Here is a 26,201-nt window from a genome sequence, read left to right as displayed (position 1 = left end):
TTATATTTTGCTTATGAATGCTAGGGATCCCACCCATAGCTTTGTGGATGCAAGGCAAGCACCCTACAGAGTTAGCTACATTTCAGTGTGTTCTTTCCATTTTGTGATATAAGGCCTTACTCTGTGGCCCAGGTTTTTCCTGAAAACACACCTTTCTTCTTGCCTCAGACTTCCAATGAGATCCAAGGATCTTCATTTCCATTTCCTGTCTTGAGTCATCATGCTGGGGTTACACATAAGCTCTACAAAATCTGGTTTTATTAAGTTTGGTGTGAATCTCAACCTACTTATTAGACTTTACATCCAATGCATTTATATTCTGGGCAAATCTCCATGGTCCCACTAGCAACTATAATTTCCATCTGGAATGTGGAGAGATAAATATAAAATTATTACCCTATATTATCTTATCTTATATATTATATTACATATTATATATTATATATTAACCTGTAATTAATATAATATAATATAATAATATAATATAATATAATTTCCATCTGGAACATGGAAAGATAAATATAAAATTATTATCCTATGTTATCCTATATTATATATATATATATATATATATATATATATATATATATATATATATATATATTATTAGTTATCCTATATTGAAAATATTCTGGCAGGAAGATATCCACATAAGAATGTAGCACTTTCACCATCTCAAAGTCTGTACATGAATCCATGCATGGATCATAAAAGGTTCACTTTTGTTTTCTTTTTGGTGATTGAGTGTCTCATTCAAGTCCAGGGTGACTGAGGCTCACTTGGTAGTCCTGAACTGTGCCTGAAACTCATGGAGGTACCTCATAACTTTGTCTCCCTTGTGCTTGGGTGAAAAGCATGCAACAACACACTACAAAAGTCTCATTGTCGTACTTGCTTAAAACATATTGGTCCATGTTTCCCAGAGTAAAGAAATGCAGGTACTTGTTTCAACCTATGTTACCAGTTTACTCTAGCCAGATCCTTTATGATAACAGTACAGCACTATGTGTTCAGTAACTAGAATGGTGTGGCCTTTTATTTTTGCACAGTAGGTATTTAAACTGTTAACGTGTCTAACTCAGCAATGTTCAGGAGGATTTTGGGATCAAACAACTCTGGCATTACAGACATAGAGAGGGAAAAAAAAAGAGCAGATGCTTTTAAACTTGAAAATCATGCAGTTTACTTTATATATCATTAAACTTGGAATAAAGCAAGTAAGAATCCTTGGATAGGAGGGATAAGGAAGATTCTTCTAGATTCTGGCATCTGTAAGGAAATGAGAAAAAAAGTTCTTACTTCCTTTAACTGAGTATTACCAGCCATATCTGAGACACATATACAACCCAGGTACTTCTAAATGTCTGCATTGGGTGTCCATTATGGATAATGAAAGAATACCAATAGGCTTCAAAACTTTTCCTCTTTGTTACCACTGAATACATGAACCTTGCTAACTGAATTAAAATCTATGCAGCCATCAATGTACACATCTTATGGTAAACTGTGTCTTTTCAAATTTCAACAAGTGAGGAGGTATGACCCTATGAACTGTGTATTTTTAACAATTCTATATTAATTCCAATCAACTTATGTTAGTAACTCTTTTATCGGGTAGCCTTATTTTCTCATTAATGCAATTATATCTATATGTGTTTGCTTATATATAATTTTTAAAGTGACTATTCCATGGAAAAGATGAATCTTTATTTACATTTTTCTGCTTGTTTGTGCTTCCTTGTGCATGGATCTGTGTTCTTTTGTCTTTGTATGTTGCATGCCAGCATTTCTTGCTAATGAAAATGAAAAGCAGTTACTTGTGCCCACTTTTACATTTGAATTACTGTGTTTTGTTGAAGAACTAAACCTGGATGAGCAGGTTGCCATCAAGAACCTTTAACTGCTGAGCTTTCTCCCCACACAGCATGTAATTTTTTGAAAGCTGTATGGGAGAATCTATTGTGGACTAGGCTGTCCTCAAATGTATAAAGCCAAAGATTATCTTCAAATCCTTTTCCCTCCTGCTTGTACATCCCTGCTTTTGAGATTAGTTTTATATCACCACAACCAGCCTTTTATTTTTGTTTATTTATTTGCAAATACAGAGAGAGAAAGAGAGATCAAGGCATGCAACAGATTACTGCTACCACAATGAAATCCAGATTCACAGGACCCATGTATGTATAAGGTCATATAGGTACTGAGGCATCAAGCCCTGGATATAAAGCTTTGTGAAGATGTGGCTTTAACTGTTGAACATATAGTTTTTCATACTTGCTCCTTAAGGAATAAATCATACTTCTATTATATCCTTCCAAACAGCTAGAGAATTCTGTTAAAATTCTTCAAAAAATGCTTCATTTATTTTAATTAAGATGATTTAAAATTGCTGGATATAGTGGAGCCCTATATAATCTCAGTACTCAGGGACATTTTAGCTTTAACATCTTTAGTTCAAAGCCCCTGTACACAGTAAGATACTACCTCTGAAGTAAAAAGAAAATTCGTACCAAACAATGGCAAACTTTCTTTCACCTCATGACTTTCATAGAAAAATAACTTTTCATAGTATAAGAGCAAACAGTTCAACTCAAAGCATGAACATCTATACTTGACTTTATATAGAGAAACTTTTAGGATTTTATTGTAAGAGGTGCTTTAAGAAACTAAATAGAATTCTATGGTGTCTGATCACTAATCATTGAGGGAAGCATATCAGAAAGGAATTCACAGTTCACCCTTTTCTAGCAATAATCCATATATTGTTCCTTCTTCTTTCCTTCTTCTTTGTTCTCCCTTCTGTCTTCTCCCTCTCTCTCCTTCCTTCATCTTTCTCTCTTTCATTCTCCTGCCTCTTCCTGTTTGTTCTTTTCTGGGACTGTCTGACTCAATCATAACCTGACTCAGAAGACAGCGTGTGGTTGCATGACACGCGCATACTCATGGAAATATTCGTACCTCTGCCTAATGGAGAAGTGCTAGATTACAGCCATAAGACACCCATCCAGCTACAATTCTAATTTACCTACTAAATGCTAGTTCATTACTGTTGAAGGCCATAATTTAAGCTATATACTTTAAAAAGTACATATCCCAAGGTTTAATTTGGCATCATAATCTGAAAGAAAATTGGAATCAAAATGCTTCAGGTCCAGTTAAGTCTAGTTTGCATCTGAAGATGCACCAAAATGTAAGTCAAACACTTACTTGTGAAAGATGTTCATTTACTGTCCATATCCACCTATGAACACAAAAGTTCCACATTAACATACCATGCCAAATGAAAGTTACTCCACTCTCAATGTGTATAAAACACAGATTGCCAATTATTTATTGTATATATTGTAACATTTCAAAAAATTCAAAATTAGTGAAAGGATACCACTTGAAGTTTAAGGAAAATAGTTCTTTACCTATCAAGCGTTTGCGACAGTAACACAGAAGCATTGTTGGGCCTTGAATTCCTGATCCTCCTGCATCAGCTTCCCAAGTGCTAAAATTCCAGGCATATGCTAACATTCCTGGCACTATTAAGTCAGGTCGGTAGTATGTGTATGAGGTGTATGTACGTGCCATGCCTTGTGCACATTCACACAGATCATAGAGAATTTTTGGTGTCTTCCATTCACCTGCTGGTCTACTTTATTATTATTATTATTATTATTATTATTATTATTATTATTATTATTATTTGTTTTTTGGGATAGATTTTACCCTAGCCCAGGCTGACCTGGAATTCACTATGGAGTCAGAGTGGCCTTGAACTCATGGTAATCCTTCTATCTCTGCCTCCGGAGTGCTGGGATTAAAGGTGTGCACCACCACACCCAGCTCTGCTTGTCTTCTTCAAATGGAGTCTCATAGAAACAGAAACTGCCATATTTAGTCAAGCTGGCTCAAGACCTTAAAAGCCAGCTGGCCATTCTAAATGAAGACATAAAGAAATGCAAGGATGAATTCCAAGAATCATCAAGAAAATCAGAAAATGATGTGAAAAGTGAGCTTGGCAGAGGGATGGAAATTATACATAGAAAAGTAGTAGAAAATGAAAACTTAATTGAACAAGTCCAAAACTCTCTAGAGGCTCTCAAGAACAGAGTCAGCCAAGTGGAGGATAGAAACTCTCATCTGGAAGACAAGATGGAAGAAACAGATCAAGAGTCCACAAATTTCAGTAAGTTCAAAAGTTCCTGTGAACAGAACATGAGGGAATTAAGGGATACACTTAAACATCCTAATATTAGGACCACTGGAATAACAGAAGGAGAAGAAATACAGACCAAAGGCATGGAGAACTTATTTAACAAAATATTGGAGCCTGACCAATTCTTCAGTCTCCACTCCACAGAAAGACTTGGATTACACCTGCAGGTGGATATACCCAACTATTTATGTGAATGCTGGGATACAGAACTCAAGGAAAATCAGACCTTCAGGTCTTATGTGAAAACATTCTTCCCCAATAAGCCATTCCTCTAGTCCTGTTTTGGAATCTCATTTAGTGAATTCTTTGTTTTGGAAAATAAAAATACATAAAACAGGAGATGTTTAAAGGCAATCTTCTATTCACTCAAAATTTAGCTCAAGTAATACTAAAGATTTAAAGGGAATTTGGATGTCAAAGTAACACTAGAAAGTTTGTATCATGGGCTTGAAAGCTGACTGATGTAGGTACTTTCTCTGTAGACATGGCAGCCAAGACCAGATGGCTGAAACTCCCAAGTTAAAGTCACCAGAATCCAAAGAAAACATCTAGGTGTGGTCATGTGCACTTGTAACCACAGTAATATTGGGGTGGAGAGACCTGGCTGCGAAATGCAGCATGTTTGACTGGAGCAAGGCACCCTACATTCTGCTGTGGCCAACGCAGTGAAACAGTATTGAAGCATTTTGCCTCTATGTTACTTACTGTTTTTCCATGGCTGAGTCTTTGGAACTTGCTTGCCTGATGCCAGATTACTTTTATGTTCCATAGCTGTGTTGCTTGCAGGACTACATAAACAAGCAAAGAAGAATAATACCATTATGTCAGCGTATCAATATTTTTTCTGGTAGGCCCACATTATCTCGCAGAATGTGACTTTAATCTCAGTGAAAGACCACCTTCTTTAATCTGAAATGAAAATCCATTTCAAGCAACCTGAATTTTATTTCCACTTCCCTGGAATGTTCCCTATTCTGAATACTCATTAGCTTGGGACCAAGAAGTTTCATTTTGTAGAAATTAAGGTTAACAATAATGACATCCACTGCCTTGTTGAGTGGCATGATCATTAACTCACCATTTGTGAAAATAATATACCTTCACATTAAAAATGCCAAACATCAGGCCTCGAGAGAAGCATTAAAATTGTCTAAGGTTCTTTCTTCACTAGTGTAAGGACTCATATTTGAATACCCAGTACCCCGTATCACCAGATGAATCTAATAATGCATGCATTTGGAGTTCATTTTCAGTGGATGGAGGCCCTGGAATGCCCATGTATACTCACTTTCTCTCCCCTCAACCCACCCTACCTATACAATACATGGCAAATAAATACAATATAAAATCTGGTGATATAAGCCTCTTAATACTGAGGCAAATTTACATTTGTAACTGTTAGAATTCATCTTTCAGATTTTTTATATTGCTGTTGGCAATATAGCATACCCTTAAAAATTATCAACAGTGGCAGTCATGGTGGCACTTACTTTTAATCATAGCACTGAGGAGGCAGCAGAATAATCAGCAAGAGTTTCAGGCCACACTGAGACTACATAATTAATTCCAAGTCAGCCTATGCTAGAACAAGAACTTACCTCAAAATAAATAAATAAGTAAATAAAAATTATCAACTCACTTCAGTAACCCTGAAACAGAAATTTAGAATTTCATGTTCGGGAACATAAAATACAAAGAGTACATGGTAGCACACACCATAAATCCCAACACTTGGAAGGTGAAGCTGCGTGCATTGCCATGTTTTAGGCCACAGTGTGCTACAGCTGAATTCAAGGACAGCCTATACTAGAGTGAGACCATGCCTCACAAAATATAAAGAAAGTTGATAAAAGCCTAGCTACTATTTCCAGACATTGTGGTACATGTCTTAAATCCCAGTACTCAGGAGTTAGAGGTAGGAGAATCTCTCTGAGTTCAAGAACAATGTGGGACTATTCTTTCATTATCAGTCTGGGATAGAATGAGACTCTACACAGTAAAACAAAAGGAAACAAGCAAACAAACAGGAAAAAGAAAAAAAAATAAGATTATAAAAAGGCAATTTTATTCGATTCTTTTCAAATCCAGATAAAGTCTTAATTTTTTTTGGAACTATTCTTTTCTGTTTAATGTTGGGAAATGAGAAATCTGAGGTTTGAACTTCTTATAAAAAGTAAGTATAAAGAGTAATGATTCATTTTGTTACCCAATGAATACACTGGACTTCCCAATCTCAAACTATTGTAAAGACTCCCCTCTAACAGAGTCAGGGTGTCTGGAGTAAAAATGACTTAAGTGGAATGGCTTCAGAATTTTTGTGGAGACACGATGTGCAAACCTTTATGGGTGCATGTGTGGAGACAGGAGGATGGCACTGGTGTCTTCCTTGAGGATTCTTCACTTTACTTACTTTGCCAAGGTACTTCACTTGAAACCACAGAGTTCTTCGCCCTCACTTTGGCCCAGGAAACCTGTCTTTACCTCCTGAGCCCTTAGACTGCAAACCACTGGCTGTATCTATCGGTAATCATATGAGTGCCAGGGAATCACAACTCTGCTTCACTTTTATCTTCTCTTTAGTTTTTGTGTGAGACTTGGTCAACAATGAAAATGTGGTTAAAAAAAAAAAAGTCACAAACATACCAGCTACAGTTATGGGCAGGTGGCTGCACATTTAAAGGCATTTGGTTGCTTAGCTGGCTTTCCCAGGTTCAATTCCTCAGCACCCATATAACATAAATCCAGATGTACAAAGTAGCACATGTTTGTAGACATTTTTTGCAGTGGTAAGAAGTCCTGCTGCTCCCATTCTCTCATATTCTATTTGCCAATAAAGAAACAATCTAGGAACTTACAAAAGAAAACAACCAAGAATGACAAGGAGTACTGCTCCTCTGTAACCCAATAAGGTAACATTTTTGTGCTTTCACTGATCAATAACAATACCATGATCGTGTATGAAAGAAGAAATAGGGAAAAATACCACTAAAATTACCTGTTGAATATAACCAATGAAACACCAGCAACAAGGAAAGATTGTGGACTTTGCCTTGCCTTGCGTCCTGAGTTGCATTGCCACTTTGTTGCCTTCCCTCTTTATTTATTTTCCTCTTGTATTAACTTGCTTCTTGCTTTCACTCTTGCCTCACCTGCTACCATGCCTTAACTTGCCTTTTCCGTCATGCCCTGAATGTCTTGCCTTGAGTTACATCCTCCCTTACCTTGTTCCTTGACTTGCCTCTTGTCTTGCCTTAACATGCCCTGCCTTATCACTTGCCTTGCATTGCCTCTTTCCTTGCCTTAGCTCTTGCTTTGACATGCTCCTGAATTGCTTTGCCTGCAGCCTTTCCCTAACTTGCATCTTGAATCACTCTGCCTCTTCCCTAACTTTGTGGTGCCCTTCAGTGGGCTAGCCTTGTGCAAACTTGCCTCTTGGTTTGCTTCACCTCTTGCTTTCTCTGGCATGTTGCATATCCTGTTGTCTGGCCTTTCCCTTTGCCTTGTCTGTTGATTGGCATTGCGTCTCCTTGCCTTATCTGTTGGGCAGCATTGCCTTTTCTTTGCCTTATTTTCCCTGTACTGTCTCTTACCACGCATGCCTATTCATCTTGCCTCATGCCTAGCATTATTTTCCCTGGTGCCTTACCTTCTCTCTTGCCTTGCTTTCCTCTTTACTTGCCTTACTTGTAGTCTTGCCTGGCCTATTGACTTGCTTTACCATGCCTTGCCTTGACTGCCTTGCCTACCCTCCTTCCTTGTATGATCTCTTGCCTATCTACGCTCTTGCCTTCCTTCAATCTCGCCTTTCCTGACCTGCCTCTTGTCTTGCGTAAACTCCTACACAACCTTCCTTCTTGCTTGGCCTATAGAGGTCCCTGGCCTTTCATGCCTAGGCTCTGGACCTTCCTGGCCTCTTGTCTCTTATATGTCCTCTTGTCACCTGCCTGGCCACTTTCTATGCTGCCTAACAGCCTTGCCTGGCCCCTTGCCTTTTCTGGCCTCTCCTCCTCCCTTGCTTACCTCTTCCCAGGCCATGCCGTTGCCTCTTGACTTGCCTTTCACCTTGTTTGCCAGGACTGTAGCATGCCCTGGCACTTTGCCTATGCTCCTTCTTTCCTGGCCATGATTCATGGCAAGCCTTCCCTTTGCCTTACCTATTCTCTTCCCTTATGTGGCCTCTTCCTTTGCCTTGCCTGTCCTCTTGCCTTAAGTGGACATACTTTGCCTGGGCTCTTGCCTTGCTATTGTTTCTTATTTGCCTTGCCTTATGTTGTCTCACCTCATACCTTGCCTTGCCACACAGCTGTCCTTGCCTCCCTTGCCCCTTGCTTTGTCTCTTCCTTTATCTTCCCCTTTCCTGGAATGGACTCTTGCCTGGCCACACCTTGACTATAGCCTTGCTTTGTCTCTTTCCTGCCCTCTTGTATTAATTCTCCTCTTCCATCACTTTGACTCTTGCCTCAGCTTGCCTTGGCTCTTGCTTCCCATGCTTCCTTCTTGCCTTTCCTTGCTGTGCCTGTACACTAGTCTTGAGTTCCCTCTCCTTGCCTCTTGTTTCTCCTGGTATTTTGCCTAACCTTTTGCCTTGCCTCTTGCTTCTTTCCTTGACTCTGGTCTCTTGATTTGCCTCACATCTTGACTTTCTTTTCTCTTGCCTTTCCATTCTTTCCCTTTCCTTTTTTTCTATCATTAATTCTTTCTTTGTTTCTGTTTATTTTTCCTTTCTTTCTTTTGTTTTTGTAATGGAACACATAGAGTTTAGGAGGTACCGGAGAGAGGAAAACCAATGCATTTACCATTTATTGTCACAGAACCTGGTTGTGCCCCAGATAAACGGGGTGGTGTTATTCTCTTCAGCCAATTCTGCCAAAGGAAGCAAAAATTCATTGTGACAACCAACATAAGACAGAGTTATAGTTCATTGTAAGATGATCAGTACAACCTCTAATTTTGTAATACAAGTAAAACTTGATCATTTACCCCCCCATGTGACATATAGGTAGGAATTTAATTATAGGATATAAATGCTGAGAATACATAATATTACCTTTGCCTCATAACATCAAACACATATATCAAATAGAATTTATAAGAGAAAGCATATGTCAAGAAGTGATTTTGCCAGTTGAGAGGCACAGGCTATTCTACATGTTTGGTTAGTGACACAAATGAGCTCAACTGAGGGCCCATGAAAATTAGTAAGGCTTTTGAACAATATGGTATGGTAAGAAAAAAGAAAATTTTCCTTCTGTCTTAGGTAAATGGCTTGAGATTTACATATGCTGATGTAAAAGATGTAGAGACATTTACCTTTATCCCAGTCTTCATCACAAGGAGGGTGCAGCAATGTGCTCTCAGGCAGAGTTTCTTCTCCAGGGTTCCTGGTGGGGATGACTGCAAGACAAGAAATTTATACATAAAGGGAGACATGTTATTGTGCAAAAGGTATTACACCTTACAAGGCAGTTTTGTTAAAAACATGGTTAGAACAAAAGTTGGCAAGATAAGAAAAGGAAGCAGAAACAAAGACAAACATCATATACATGGCAATAAAAAAACATATAGACATTGATACAGCTAAGATACCTAGATATAGAAATAAATATATGTATGTATTGAGATGACAGCATTTGGTACTGGCTAGTGTCAAGGTCACTGTGTAGCCAAGGATGACCTCGAGTTCCTTGGTCCTCCTGCTTCCACCCTGAGTGCTGTAATTACAGGAAAATATGTTCCCATCAGATTCATTTAATGCTGAGGATCAAATAGGAACTTTGTGCATATATCAGTCAAGCCTTTTACAAACTTATCTCATAACCAGCCCCAAGAATATGAAGCAGGCTGTTTAGAAGGGAAAACAGTCTGATCACCGAACTTATAAAAATCTTGGAGATAAGACAATATACTGTGTTTTAAAAGATGAAAGCAGAATTCTGCTCACAATATAGCACAATGTACACATGAATGAGTCAGTTGTAGTTGTGGAACCTTTGAACTAGCCAGGCTTACCCACATCCTGCTCTATACAACACCTGTCATCACATATTGAGATATGATGACTGAGTTCAGCCCTTGGAACCAGGTGACGAGCATTGAATGGACATGTAGCCAGTTGTTTTGCAACATCAGGATGATTCTGTGGAATCAAAATGAAGGAATCAGTTAACTGTTTAGTTTTCTTGAAGCCAAGAAGAATATATCAGCCTTTTATGGCTACTGACTCCTCTCAGGTTCCCCCAAAAATGTGCAGCTCAACTATAGTTGGTATATCCCTAATAGAAAATTAAGATGGAACTATTTATTCATACAAAGAATGTAAAAAAAAATATTTCAAAACCATCAAAATGTAAGTATCTTTCTAACGACTGTCAAAATGAACAACAAATCTCTATGATTATACAGAGGTAAGTAATCAATTTGAAGTGTATCTGCTAATATTTTTTCTTAGTATCATAAGGGCCATTGAGAAAGTAAAACATGTAATGGTCAAGTTCTGTGCATGTCTATAAAAGGTGATATTCATGATGAACCATAACTCCAGAAAGCAACACAAATGCATAGCTGCACTATTCTTGTTATTGTAGTATATGTTATAGGAAAATATCTATTTATAATGTAGCCTCCGGACTTCCAGCCAAGATGGTGACCACCTAGCTGTGCTGCAAATCCCAGGTAAAGAAAGGCAAGACATTAAGGCTTTTCTGGGTCTTCTTGTCAGTGGGAGGGCACAGGAAGGGGTGTTGGGGGGGACAGAGAATCATGGATCCCCTTGTGGCCGGAAAGATCACCCCTACCACCTAATAGCCATCGTGCCCCTCTGCTGAAGCTCCACGCCCCCACAGCCACTGGGCCTTCCTGCGCGCTCCAATTGCATACCAATCGATCCCTGCCTGCGGAAGCTTAAACTGCTCTGCACACTTGCCCACATTACTGTTCCGCAAGCCCAGTCCCACAGCAACTGCCACACAAGCCCAGACTGTGTCTCTCGCTTTTACCAGCTAAGGTGCACCCCCCCACACACACCTGTCTGCAGGCGGCTGCCATCCTATATTCTCCTGTGGCGGACAAGCACAGACTGTTTCCAGGACCCAGTGTTCTCAGCCACATTTTGGGCTGATTCAGGGCTTGGTACCTTAGTCCCCCTCCAAGCTTGGCACATTGCCTCTTGAGAATTCAGGCAACTTTGGCGTCCTTGTCAGGTAGTAGATAGACAGCTTTGGCAAGTGGGAGCCAAAGCCCAGGCTGCTTGGCACCTCCTGCAGTCTGCCTCAGATTCCCATTGCTAGAGCCTAGGCTATTCCACCCACCTACCTGCCATACACTGTCATGGGCAGGCCACAGAGCAAAGGAATAACATGAAAAATCAAATGCAAGAAAACCCAGATAGACCACCCAGTCCTACAATGAATGCATCTAACCAAAACATAGAAGAGTTATTAGTATCCGAACATAAAATTGAAGCTATGGGCAATGCAACCATGACCAACCTACTGATAGAACTTGCAGGAAAGCAACAAAGGACCAATAATTGTGTGGATGCTACCATCACTAAGATAGAATAAATTGATAAGAGATTGAAAGGAGTTCAAAGAGAGTTAAGAGTTTAAGGGAGAGTGAAAAAAAAGAAGACCTTAAAAATCAGCTGGCCATAGTAAATAAAGACATACAGAAATGCAAGGATGAATTCCAAGATTCATCAAGAAAATCAGAAAATGAAGTGAAAAGGGAGCTTGACAGAGCGATGGAAATGATACATAGAAAAGTAGTAGAAAATGCAATCTTAATTGAACAAGTCCAAAAGTCCGAAGACTCTGTTGAGGCTCTCAAGAACAGAGTCAGTCAAGTGGAGGAGAGTAACTCTGATCTGGAAGAGAAGATGCAAGAATGGGTTCAAGAGTTCAAAAACTTAAGTGAGTTCAAAAGTTCCTGCGAACAGAACATGAGGGAATTGTGGGATATACTTAAGCGTCCTAATATCAGAATCATGGGAATACCAGAAGGAGAAGAATTTCAGAAAAGGCATGGGGAACTTATTTAACAAAATAATTGAAGAAAACATCCCCAGTCTCTTAAAAGAAAGGCCCATCAAGATACAAGAATCCAACAGAACTCCATACAGACTGGACCAAAGGAGAAACTCATCACGACATATTATCATTAAGACTCTAAACATTGACACCAAAGAGAAAATCCTAAAAGCAGCTAGGGAAAAACAACACACTAATTTAAAAGGTATCCCCATCAGAATTACTTCAGACTTCTCAATAGAATCCCTGAAAGCTAGAAAGGCCTGGAGTGAAACTCTCCATGTATAAGAACCTATGGATTCCAACCCAAACTACTCTATCAGCAAAAGTATCCCTCATAACAGATGGTGAAAGAAAAACTTTCCGTGACAAAACTCAGCTTTACAATTATATGAACACAAAACTAAACATACAAAGAGTATTTCAGGAAATTCTCCACAAAGAAGAAATGAAAACCAAACTCAAATGCCTACAAGAACCAGATCACAACCACCAAACCCAGAGTAAGCACAAAAAAAAAAATTCTAAGGCCATGAAAACACCAACACACATCTACCATCACAATATGGCAGGGATCAAATCAAATCTCACAGTCATCACCCTAAATATTAATGGCCTTAATTCACCCATCAAGAGACACAAGCTGACAGGATGGATCAAAAAATTAGTCCCCTCAATCTGTTGCCTTCAAGAAACCCACCTCACCACTAAAGACAGACATGTCCTCAGGGTAAAGGGGTGGAAGACAATATTCCAAGCAAATGGGAATAAGAAACAAGGAGGTGTTGCTATATTAATATCAGATAAAATAGACTTCAAACCAAAATAATCAAAAAAGACAAAGAAGGCTACTTCCTACTCATCAAGGGAATGATCCCTCAAGAGGATATTAGAATCATAAATATGTATGCACCAAACACCAGGGCACCACAGTTCATAAAACAAAACCTACTTGACAATAAAACAGAAATAACCACCAACACCATCATAGCTGGGGACTTCAACACACCATTATCAGTAATAGACAGATCATCCAAACAGAAACTCAACAGGGATGTAAGAAAGCTCAACAAAACCATAGAGCACTTAGACCTAACGGACATCTACAGAACTTTCTATCCCAAATCCACAGACTACACATTCTTCTTAGCAGCCCATGGAACATTCTTCTTAAATAGACCATATACTGGGTCACAAAGAGGGCCTCCACATACTTAGGAAGATTGACATAATTCCATGCATGATATCAGATCACAATACTATATTGCTAGAAATCAACAACAAAAGACCAATCAAGAATCCCAATGGCACCTGGAAACTTAACAGCATGCTTTTAAACAACAAATGGATGGTGGATGAAATAAAAAATGAAATTGGAAAATTCCTGGAATTGAATGACAATGAGAATACATCATACAAAAACTTATGGGACACAATGAAGAGGGTCCTCAGGGGAAAGTTGATAGCACTCAACGCCTTCATAAAAAAGACAGAAAGATCCCAAATCAATAACCTAACCATCCACATAAAGGCACCAGAAAAACATGCAAAGTCCAATCCATAGAGCTCCACACAGAAAGAAATGATTAAAATTAGAGCAGAAATTAATGAATTGGAAACCAAGGAAAAAATTAAGATAATTGACAAAAAAAAAAAAAAAGATCTAGTTCTTTGAAACAATAAATAAGGTTGACAAACCCCTGGCCAATTTGACCAAGCAAAAAAAGGATAAGCTTCAAATTAACAAAATTCAAAATGAAAAAGGAGAGATCACAACAGACATAAGTGAAATTGGGAGAATCATCAGAACTTATTTCAAAAACATCTACACCGCAAACAAACCCCAGATGTTTGCAGTGGTTGGAAGCCCTAGCGTGCCCATTCTATCTCTCTCTCTCTATCTGCCTCTTTCTCTGTCTGTCTGTTTTTCTCAAATGAATACGTAAAAATAAACAAAAAATTAAAAAAAAAAAAACCTCTACACCACAAAACTGGGTAATGTGAAGGGCATGGATAAATTTGTGGATACATACAATCTATCAAAGCTAAACTCATAGCGTATTAATCACCACAATGATCCCATCACACTCATGGACATTGAAAAAGTAATTAAAAAAAAAAAAAACCTCCCCAAAAAGAAGAGTCCAGGACCAGATGGCTTCTCAGCTGAATTCTATCAAACCTTCATGGAAGAACTCAAACCAATCTTCCTAAAACTGTGTCACACAATTGAAGAACAGGTAAAGCACCCAACTCCATTTATGAAGCTGGTATCACCCTAATTCCAAAACGAGGCAGAGATGCCACAAGAAAAGAAAACTAATGGCCTATTTCCCTAATGAACTTAGATACAAAGATACTGAACAAAATCCTTGCAAACCGAATCCAACAATGCATCAAAAGCATTATCCAACTTGACTAAGTGGGATTCATTCCAGGAATACAAGGGTAGTTCAACATACATCTTTCAATGTATTACACCACATAAACAAGATTAAACATTAAAAACCACATGATCATTTTGATAGATGCAGAAAAGGCCTTTGACAAGATACAACATCATTTCATGATCAAAACATTGGAGAGAACTGGCATGGTTGTTTCAGGTCTTAACATAATAAAGGCAATATACAAAGCTCTGAAGGCCCAAATATACATAATGGAGAGAGACTGGAGGAATACCCATTATGATCAGGAAAAAGACAGGGCTGTCCTCTCTCACCCCTGCTTTTCAATATAGTACTGGAAGTCCTAGCTAAAGCAATAACACAGGACAAAGAAAGAGAAGGGATACAATTTGTAAGGAAGATGTTAAGTTAGCTCTATTCGCTGATGACATGGTTGTATATTTAAGAGACTCAAGAGACTCCATCCCAAAACTCCTGAAGGTGATTAACTCCTATAGCAAAGTAGCAGGTTACAAAATCAATACACAAAACCAGTGGAATTTCTACATGCAAATGACAGAGATACAGAGAAAGAAATAAGAAATAAGTCCCATTTTCAATAGCAACAAAAAACAAAATAAAATAAATAAAATAACTTGGAATAACATTAATCAAGGAAGTGAAAGATCTATACAATGAAAAACCTCAAAAAAGAAATTGAGGAGGACTTGAGAAAATGGAAAGACTTCCCATGATCCTAGATAGGGAAAATTAACATTGTGCAGATGACAATCCTACCAAGGCAATATATACATTTAATGCAATTCCCACTAAAATCCTTACAGTGTTCTTCACAGAGATAGATGATCTCAATGTTCATATGGAGAGTCAGAAGGCCTCGCATATCCAAACATATCCTCAGCAAAAGAAATGCCTCTGGTGGCATCATCATTCCTAATCTAAAGCTATATTACAAAACCATAGTAATAATAACTTCATGGTACTGGCAAAAAAAAAAAAAAAAAGACAGGAGTATAGACCAAGGGAATAGACTTCAGGACCTGGGCTTTGGGTCAAACAACTCTAGCTACTTGATATTTGACAAAGGCCCAAACAATATAGGCTGCAAAAAAGACACTATCATCAACAAATGGTGCTGCACAAACTGGATAATCATGCAGGAAACTGAAACGTGATCCACACATTTCACCCTGCACTACACTTAAATCCAAATGGATCAAAGACCTCAATATAAGACCAGAAACTCGAATACTACTGGAAGAAAATTTAGAAAGTACTTTCCATGACATAGGAATGGAAAAAGACTTCCTGAACAAAACCCCAATAGCTCATGACCTTAAAAACTCACTCAACCAATGGAATCATATGAAGCTGAAGAGTTTCTTTACAGACAAGCATACAATAAGCAAACCAATAGATTACCCAGAGAATGGGAGAAAATATTTGCGGGTTATTCAACTGATAGAGGCCTAATCTCTAGAATCTCAAAGAACTAAAGAATCTAAACCATAAGAAGTCAAACACCCCACTCACAAAATGGGACACAGAGTTAAACAGGCAATTCACAAAGGAAGATACACAAATGGCAAACACACAGTTAAGAAAATGTTCATCATCCCTAATCCTCCCAGAAATGCAGATTAAAACAACCATGAGATTCCAATTTACCCAAATAAGGATAGTAAACATCAAAAAATCAAACAAAAATAAATTCTGGCAAGGATGTGGAGAAGTAGGAACACTCATACACTGTTGGTGGGAATGTAGGATGGTACAACCACTCTGGAAAGCAATATGGAGACTCCTGAAAAAGTTGACTATAGAGATACCAACAGACCTAGTTATTCCCTTACTGGGCATCTACCCTAAAACCTTCCAACCACCGGCCAGAGAGATTTGCTCAACTATGTTTGTAGTGGTTCAAATCGTAATAGCTAAGAGCTGGAATCAATCCAGATGTCCATACCAGAAGAATGGATAACTAAGATGTGGTATATTACACAATGGAATTCTATATAGCAGTAAGAAAAGAATGACATTAAATTTGAGGAAAATGGTTAAACCTGCAACTGATCATTCTCAGTGAACTTACCCAATCACAGAAAAAAAATGGCCACATAGTTTCACTCACCTACAGCACCTAACCTGAATCTACCCAAGATACCTTACATATCCAGCAAGCACCTCATGGACTAGACAATAGGATGGATAGGGAGGATGGGGAGGGTATTAAAGGGTGGAAAACAGTAATCTGGAACCAAACGGCAATGGTACCATAAAATTCTACTTCCAAAAAGTCAGACCAGGCCCTTACAGGAAACACCTGAACCACAAGACACTGGAGAGGGTAGTATCAACTCTAACCTAAACCTTCTACATCTTCCCTCCTTATCTCTCTCTACCCCCACTCCTCTCTAAATCTTGTATATTAGTTATACTTTTCCTTATTTTCTTAGTGGGCACTGAACTGTAACTCCCAGTACCAGCATGGGGCTATCATCCACAATGAGCTTTTGATCAGAGAAACTTACAAGGTTTCCTAAAAGACAGACAGATTCCTGTTGGAGTACTTGATGACCCACCAAAGGTTAGTTGTAAGACCCTATTGTTGAAGACACCATATGTACCTGACACGTAAAATGGAACGGCATGGCTGGAAGCCAGGAGAGAGCCAGTCCCCAGACATCAGCTTATCTTGTGCCAGTAGGTGCTACATGGGCGACTTGGGGAAATGACCAATACCTGTCCAACCAACTCATGGTGCAACCTACTTAGCAACAAGCAACCTGTCGTGATGCACACACAACTGCAATAGTGGCATACAGCCATGGTGGGGAATCAGCTGTTCTTAATTTGGCTAACTGATCCCCTCAGTGGTATGGGACACATAGCTGGAGCTCGCAAACAAGTCAGAATCATATCCAAACATAAGCCCTCTCTCCAATATCAAGGTACCATCAATCATGGGCTACAAGATTACCTAAACCTATTAAACGATATATTAAAAAAGTAAGGGTTATTCATTTGTCCTGGAGCTAACTTACGTTCCACTGGAGAATCTACTTCTCTTTTTCAGAAAGATGCCGATTCTAAGTACAGAGCCACCCCATCATACCTCAAGAGGGCCCCTGCTGAAATTGGTGAAACTAGCAAGGGTGCTGTTTTCCTGATGAATCAGATACCAGAACAAGGGGGAAAAATCAACTCCTACCAGATCAGAGAGCCAGAGCCCCAGAAGCCCCCAACAGCTCATCACTGAAGCAGACAAAAATGAACCCAACATGGCTCAGGGAAATTTTGCAGAAGAGGGGGCAGAAAGAATGTCAGAGCCACATGTTGGGTCATGATATGCAGACATTTATTGTACCAATAACTATGGGCTAACTCCACAATGCATGACCCATATACCTTAAAAAGAGGGGCCAATGGGGAAGGGGTAGGTCACGGATGAGCCCAGTAATGATACCATACTGCCTGCATTTGCTGAATAAAAAGCTAATAAAAATAAAATAATAAAATAATGTAGCTGGCTACAGAGGATATAGAAGACTGATTATTTTTTAGATTAATGCACGAATACTTTTTTCAGTAATGTAAAGAGACTTTCAACAATTTGATATTTGCATTAGTTATCTAAAGTAAACAGAAAATTCAGATGATAGGAATAGCTTATAGGAAAATATTCCTGTATTAAACTAAAACCAAAAAAATTACTATTATCAACCAAATATTTTGGCAAATGTACCAGCAATTAAAAATGCACTAACAAGCCCAGTATGGTGGCACACACCTTTAACCACAGCACTTGGGAGGCAAAGGTAGGAGGAGTGCCATGAGTTTGAGACCACCCTGAGACGCCATAGTGAATTCCAGGTCAGCTTGGGCTAGAGCAAGACCCTACATCGGAAAAAAAAAAAAAAAAAAAAAAAACCACATGAAAGATGTGGTTTTGGCCACCTACTCCTTGACCCTACGCTGCAAAAAAGCTTCTCACTCATGCTCATATCGTGAGTAACACAAATTAAAAGGAACACAAATTAAATTCATCAACACACTCTCTCTCTCCCTCTACCCCTCTCTTCCTCCCTCCCTCCCTCCTCCCCTCCTACAACCTCCCCCCTCCATGCATCTAAAGACAACTGGAAATGGCTGGAGCCCTGGCCTGCCCATCATATCCATTCTCTCTCTTCTGAAAGCAGAAGTCTGTTTATTTGGGAAGAGACCAGGGAAAAGTGAAAATGGGACAGGAAAACAGAGGGTAATGGTTGAGTGGATTTGATGAAAATATATTATCTTGTATGGATGACCAACATTTTAGTAAGAGGAAAATGATGGCACATGATCCCACAGATTGGGAGGTGGAGAGAAGAGATCCTAGGGCATATTATCCACTGAGTTTAATTCACTCTAAGATCTACAGGTTCAGTGAGAAATCCTGGCTCAAACTAAGGTTGCTAGGTGTGGTGACACATGCCTTACATTCCACCACTCACAAGGCCAAAGCTGGAGAAACACTGTGAGTTTTAGACCAACCTGGGAGGCAGGTGACAAAGGCTATGACATGCCCATTCTTTCCCATCTCAAATAGAAATACGTACAAAAGATTACTTGAGAGACACTGTTTTTAAAGGATGTGACTGCCACCAGTTGAGGGAAGAAAACCAAAGAGAAAATACTGATGTATTCCCTTTCTCTAAGTGTTGGTATTTAACAAAAATAGACTCACCGAACCACTTTGACACTCATTTAAACATTTCCGTTTGGGGCTGGGAAGATGGAGCAGCAGTTAAAGATACTTTCTTGCAAACCCTGACAGCCTAGCTTTGATTCCTCAGTACCTATGATAAGCCAGACACATATGTCTGGAGACCTGCTGCAGTGGCCAGATGCTCTGGTTTGCATATAAACTAAACCACACTCATAAGTAAATGAAGGAGGGCAGGGAGAAAGGGAGGAAAGGAGCAGTAAAAGAGAAATAAGGCCAGGAAGTGGGAAGAAAGAAATCATTTAAGTTAAAATTACTTGTACTTTACAGATGTCTCCTTTTTTTGTTTGTGTTTGACCTTTTAACAATTCAGGATAGGGCATCTCCAGGGACGTGCTGTCCCTGTACACACAGTGACACTTCTAAGTGCCCAGATTAAAGACATATGCCTCCATACCATCTAAAATCTAGACATGTGAAGCACTTCAAATGTAATGAGAGGATGAATTACAAACAAAAAGTTAGCCTACCTTTTTGCACTTGATAAGGTGATAGGGAAACCTGCAGGCCCTGATGCGGTGCTTTTTATCATAAGGGCACTGTAATAGTCTCTCGGGGTCTGGAGATTCCACTGACAGAGAGAGGGAAGCACAGTTAAGTATAAAGCAGAGTAGAACCTTATGCGATTACCCCATTATGGGCCTGTTGGAATTTTCAATAAAATCTATACAAAATAATAAGTCTAAATAAAACATAACATTGAAATAAAGGGTGATTTAAAAATTGCAAATGAAAATATTTATAGTGGTGAGGCATGCTGTTAATTGCAGTACTCTGGAAGCCAAGGAAGGAGGATCATTTTAGCTCAAGGGATCCTGAGCTAGATAGGGAGTTCCAGGTCTTCCTGAACTAGAATAACAACTTCCTAGGGAAATAGAAACTGAGAAAAACCAAACATAAATAATGAAAATGTAACAATAAGAATAACATATTGTGTCTCTAGATATCTGGTATGGTAGGAGTTGAGGCTCCCAGGATTTCATCACTGAAGCAGATTTTAGCCAACATGGCTAAAGAAAATGTGCACAAGAGGGGGCTGAAAGAATATTAGAGCCACATGTTGGATCATTATGTACAGAGACCTTGACTCTTACCCATTACTGATGGCTAACCCTACAATGCACGACCCATAACGTGCTAAGAGGAGAGTATCTGTAAATCAGGGAGAAGAGGGAGCAGGCTGACAATATCATCAACATGACTTTATAGACACTGTGTACATAAATAATTTAAAAATAATTCCCAATTCTAATTTTTAAAAAAATCCTCTGGGCTATCATTGAAAGAAAACAAGCTCAGGAGAATCAGGAGTGGGTATCAGTGAAGTTTCAGTTACTGTTTCATAGTACTTTCTGCTGACTACCTTTACTTAATGATAAGTGTAAATTAAACATCATTCCTTTATTTTCAAAACATGATAATTAGGATCATTTAAGTTCTATAGCCACTCCAACTACCATTTCCAACCGCCAAGTTAACATTTGAATTGCTACTAGTGTGCCACTCTGTCCACTTTGGCCCACTCCCCTTGCAAACACTCCCCAATCCAACTGGTCCCAGAAAAAGGTGAGGATAATTAAGCATTCCTATTACAAGGAATTTATGACATGAACAAATGCAATACACAACTCTCTGTGTCACCTACATTCTATAAAAGATCAGATGTATTAGTGCATAGACTTTTTAAAATTTCTGTTTTAACTTACTCCTATAAGTATTGCTGGTTACCCTAGGTAACTCATAAATGATCCCATTCCTTTAAACAGATAGGTAAGTTTCCTTTCCACATTTGGACTTCAATGGAGAAAAAAGTTCTTTAATCCCTACCAAACTGTCTAAAGAAAAAGAAAGTATCTTCAAAAGTGATGAAATTACAATAAGACAAAACAAAAACAATAGAGAGAACCTCCTAAGTCTAAAACAACAGCACACAGAAAGGACTGTTGTGTGTTGGGGGGGCTTGGGGGGGAAGAGGCACTAACCTATACCATATTATTGAAACTGTCATTAATATACATAAGGTTAACAGGCTGAACCTTACAAGTTAAACTTTGTGAATGGTGGTAAATTAAATGGTTAAGCACACTCTCTGTGAGGACAGGTGGCAAACTAGCAAAATACTCCTACCACCTATGAAGACAAGGAAAAAAGTAAGATAAACAATTCACATTTGGTAAAAAGTATATAAATCAGGAACCTGAAATGGAGAGCAGAACTCAGTGTGGAAATGGAAAAGATACATTTGCTGGAAGAGTAGTAAGCATGGGATTAATTGGTAACCATAATCCTGAGGCAAATTATCAAGGAAATGACTTGAAGACCAGAATGAATAGGAAGGGAAAAAGTCCTAGGGGATTGGAGAGCTTATGATTCAAGAAAAATTCTTCTTTTGCTATATATTTTAATTATTATTTCACTTATTTGAGAGAGAGTGAGAGGAGCAGATAAATGGGTAGAATGGGTGTGCTAGGGACTTCCGGCACTGCATGCAAATTCTAGATGCATGTGCCTCCTTGTGCATCTCACCTACGTGGGTCAGGAAAATTGATCCAAGGTCAATAGGCTACTCAAGTTAATGCCTTCACTGGTAATCCATGTTACCAGTCCAGCATCAGTTTATTTTATAAACTGAGAACACTGGCCCTATGTCCAAGGGTATATACTGTTATACCCCCTCTCTTCTACTTCATTGCACTAATCCCCTTCTTCAGTGGAGTTACCAGCCTTCACTGTAGGATCATGAATGTACAAGTTATCCTTCCCCCACTTCTCTGTCTGTGTGTGTGTGTGTGTGGGGGGGTGTATAGACAACATCACAAAATATACTTCCTACACTATGACTACTATATAACCAGCAATCATTTCCATTTTTGTAGTGTATTGTAGTGTCAGAATACACAGGGAACATTTACCGATCAAATTATGTTGTTTCCATTCATTTAATCCCTCCCATTACTACTGAATGTTAGACCATGTCAACAACTGGTACACTGGACAAAACGTATGAGTCACACACTTTATATGTAACTGCCTATATAGGGGCATAGGTCAGAGAACTACCAGAAAGTTTTAGTGTTGGTTCTTGGTAATGTAGTTAAACTCTAATCTCCTTTTCTAGGTGAAAAAACATACCACTTATTTAGTTGCTAGGAATTAAGGCAACATTAAGCATGCTAGGCAAAAATTGTACAAGAAAGTTATGTCCAGTGCCTTACGCATATTTTATAAGCTGAGAACTGTGGTGTATGAATATCTTGCATACTGGTCCTATGTCCAAGGGTATATACGGATATGCTCCCTCTCTTCCACTTCATTGCACTAATCCCCCACTTCAGAGGAATTACCAGCTTTCACTGTGGGAACATGAATGTACCTGTTTCCTCCCTTTCTTCTCTATCTCTCTGTCTCTCTCTGTCACTCTCTCTCTCTGTGGTGTATGTGTGTGTGTGCATGTGTGTGTGAATGTGTATAGACAATATGACAAAATATACTTCCTACACTATGGCTATGATATTCTTTCAACTCTTCTAGAATGAATGTTTCCTGAGCCTTAGAAAGCACTTGGTTAATCTCTTTGGGGTGAGCACTTAGCAGTCTACTTTCCTGGCTTCAAAGATTTTTTGTTGTTGTTGTTGTTGTTGTTGTTCTTGTTTTACTATTCAAGGTAGAATCAAGCTCTAACACACTTAGACCTAGAATATATGATATAGCCGGGAACTCACAGTCTTCATCCTATATTACCTTCTGAGTACAAGGATTGATTGGGGGTGGGGGTAAGGGGAAAGGAGAGAGAGAGAAAGGGCATGGCAGGTATTCTACCCACTGTAAATGAGCAACAAATTAATTTCCCCTGGTGCCTCTGGCATATGTGGGTACTGAGGAAGTGAACATGGGTCCTTAGAGTTTGAAATCAAGTGCTTGTACCGCTAAGCCATCTCACCAGCCCTGAATTTGTGAATTTTGAGTTATTTCAGTATCTATCAACATCTCCCTGAAGGCGATTATAAGGATAGCAGTGAGAGTTGTACTCATATGTAATCTGCCAGTAAGCTTGTAATATTGACTTTATTTTGTTTTTGTTTTTGAAACAGAATCTTGATATGTTCCTCAGCCTGCCCTCAAATTTCTAATCCTCTTGCCTCAGTCTCCCCAGAGTTTGGTGTGCATGTATATAATAGCACACCTGCCCTTGATACCTCTTTAATGACTTAAATTTCACGTACCTTATCTCTGATGAGATCGACCATGAATAAAGGGTGGTGGTGTCATATGTAATGATACACAATAACATATATTATATCAAGTTTGATCATATATATACATGAATACCATGCAGACCTTTTCTTCCATTCAAATTCAGAGTGACACTTGAACTTTTTACAACGAAAAGCAAACAAAACAAACATCAAATACATATAAACAATTTATATGTTTAAAATCAGATGTAATACATACTGTAATTGCCTTCAATGCTGACAGCAAAACTCTCACAGCAAATGCTAGGGAAGGAAAAGGCATGTTTTAATGGATTAGCAGTGAAATGTATCAAATGATAGCCAGAACAACTTTAGTACGTTGTTGAACTAAGACACACATGTTACTTGGGCCTTGAAAAGCCCGGGGGTGAGGCCTAGTTGAACTTTCTAAGCCAAGTTAGTTTGGTATCTACCTCTGGCCAGCTATGACTCAGCAGGGTGCCAAATGGCCTCTGGCCTGCTACTTCTGCATAGGGAGTCAAGAGTACCCGCCCCGTGCTCAGAACCAATTATCTCAAAAGTCACAGTATGCTACTGGCCCTTACCTCTCCCCCCCCATCCTAGAATCCCCCACACACCTTCTCAACACTATATAGGCAACTGCCTGTAACAGTAAAGTGAGATCCTGCTTGGACAAGACTCCCCAGCCACTCAGTGTGCTTTTTCTCCAGTGACTAGGAGAGGTTCTGAGCCGTCCACACTCAACCTCCTCCTCAACCCCTTGGGAGGAACCAGTGGGCTGTGTCCTTCTTCAGCACTACTTGGTGCAGGAGCCTGGCACATGTTCATCAAAGGAAACCCTTAGTGATGTCCAAACATATTTCCCTTTATTATATCATTATTTGCAGTTTGAAGCATTTTATCACCCACTCCTAATTCATACTAGTGTAACGAAATCTAGGCCTAGTGATAGTTAAGTCATGTACATGTGCTAGCTTCAGTGACAACCTTTCAGTCTATTTTAAGGGTTACTGCAAAAGCCTGTTTTTGACGTAGTGTTAGGTTTTGATAATATTTAACAGTAGAGAAGGCCAGTAAAGATACAATACTATTAATTACATATTTGGATGAAAAATATAAGGTGTTGCGCTCTTCCTCCCAGTTCTTAAAAAAATATTACCGAAAGGGCAGGGCACTTTTGTTCCTCTGATCTAACACTGCTGGGTGCTAAATAAGTTTCAATCTTTTCTACTAGACGTCTCCTTCACCTTAAGTTATTAAATGAACTTGGGGGGGGGGCAAAGCTACCGCTGTCTGAAACCAGTCACCTAGGAATCTTCTGGAATGGTGTTTTGTGTTCAGGTCCTGTCTATTAATTTAGGCAAGGTTTCCTTTGGCTCCTCACACAACTGCAAGGCACTTCTCTCCTATTCTATGGCAATAATAACAGGACTTAAAGTTGCTTAGAAATAGAAGTGATAGTTGGAGTCTGGTACCTCGCTGTAGTGACCACTGGATTGGCATAACGATCAGTGAGAGTCATTGTATTCCCAGTGACCACAGCATTGAGAGCCTGGCGTCGTGAGAGCGCAGTGTCCCATGAACAACGTGCCCCGTCCTGAGGGTTAGCAGGAGGTTTCCCTCAGGCGGCCATGACGGGAAGAAGCGGAGCGTGAGGCTGCTCTGTGACCTCTTAAGGGGGCTGGAGGCCTCCCTCGGGTGAGGATTCCCTTCCCTACAGCCAACACCGAGGAGAGAAACCCCCTTTTCCAACGCAGGCAGGGGCCAGCGATGGGAGCCAATACGGGCAGGCGGGGCAGAGGGTTCCCTAGAACACACTGGAAACAGGTGCGAGAGGTGTCGGAGCGGCGAGCGCTGGCCGCCAACGGTCTGAGCGCCGGAGAGAGCGGCCTTCACAGGCCCGGCCTGAAGAGCAGGGCAGGAAAAGGGAAGAGCGAGAGGAGGAAGGGCCCCGGAAGGTGAGCTCTGTGGAGGCGCTGCCCTGGCTAAGACGCCAGGGCCTTTCTTACCTCAGTGCAGGCGCTCGGACCACAGGCGACTCCGCCCGCAGCCACCGCCACCGCCACGGCCACGGCCACCGCCAAGGAAACGGCCACGGCCACGCGCGTCGTCAGCAACGCCCACTTCCGGCGGCGACACAAAGGCGCGCGCGCGTTCCGTGGCTCGTCCTGTGACGCGTGCCAGCTCCCACAGGCTGGGCCCCGTGCAGCGCGGCGGGCACCCACGGCGCCAGCCCCTTCCTCGCTGGGTCCGCGTGCGGCCGTCGTCACGTGTGAGGCCTTCGGGCGCGGTCCTCTACGAGGTGAAGCCGCAGCGGTCGTGCGTGGGGCCCTCAGCAGTAGGGAACTGAACGATGCAAGATCAGAACTTTCAGTTCCATCTGGTTCCACAAAGGCCCTGTATAAGAAAGCATATACTGACAAAAAAGGTGCATTGATGATTAAATGCCAGTCAACTCAGGTATACCCAGGAAGTGCTAGAGAATGTAAATTCCCCCATGGAAGAAAGCAACTGGGTGTCAAATGACCTGCAATGGCATGAGGGAGAGAAGGGAGTTATATCCTTCCAAACTTAAACACG

General features: G+C 39.9%; 1 protein-coding gene across 1 annotated transcript; it reads right to left on the bottom strand.

The window, feature by feature from the left end:
* Positions 1-1,232: 1,232 nt before the first annotated feature.
* LOC123457196 (gametocyte-specific factor 1-like) lies at positions 1,233-25,679 on the bottom strand. Its single transcript, XM_045141197.1, has 9 exons — positions 25,631-25,679; positions 23,860-23,903; positions 19,875-19,975; positions 10,214-10,340; positions 9,515-9,598; positions 9,001-9,067; positions 4,910-4,992; positions 3,208-3,241; positions 1,233-1,269 (listed from the first exon to the last, which is right to left on the bottom strand). Coding segments are annotated over exons 2-8 (480 nt in total). The 5' UTR covers positions 23,861-23,903; positions 25,631-25,679; the 3' UTR covers positions 1,233-1,269; positions 3,208-3,224.
* Positions 25,680-26,201: the final 522 nt, after the last annotated feature.

Source organism: Jaculus jaculus (assembly GCF_020740685.1).
Source record: "Jaculus jaculus isolate mJacJac1 chromosome Y unlocalized genomic scaffold, mJacJac1.mat.Y.cur SUPER_Y_unloc_2, whole genome shotgun sequence".
NCBI lineage: Eukaryota > Metazoa > Chordata > Mammalia > Rodentia > Dipodidae > Jaculus > Jaculus jaculus.
The sequence above is the reverse complement of the archived record's forward strand: the minus strand, read 5'-3'. Positions and strand labels throughout refer to the sequence as shown.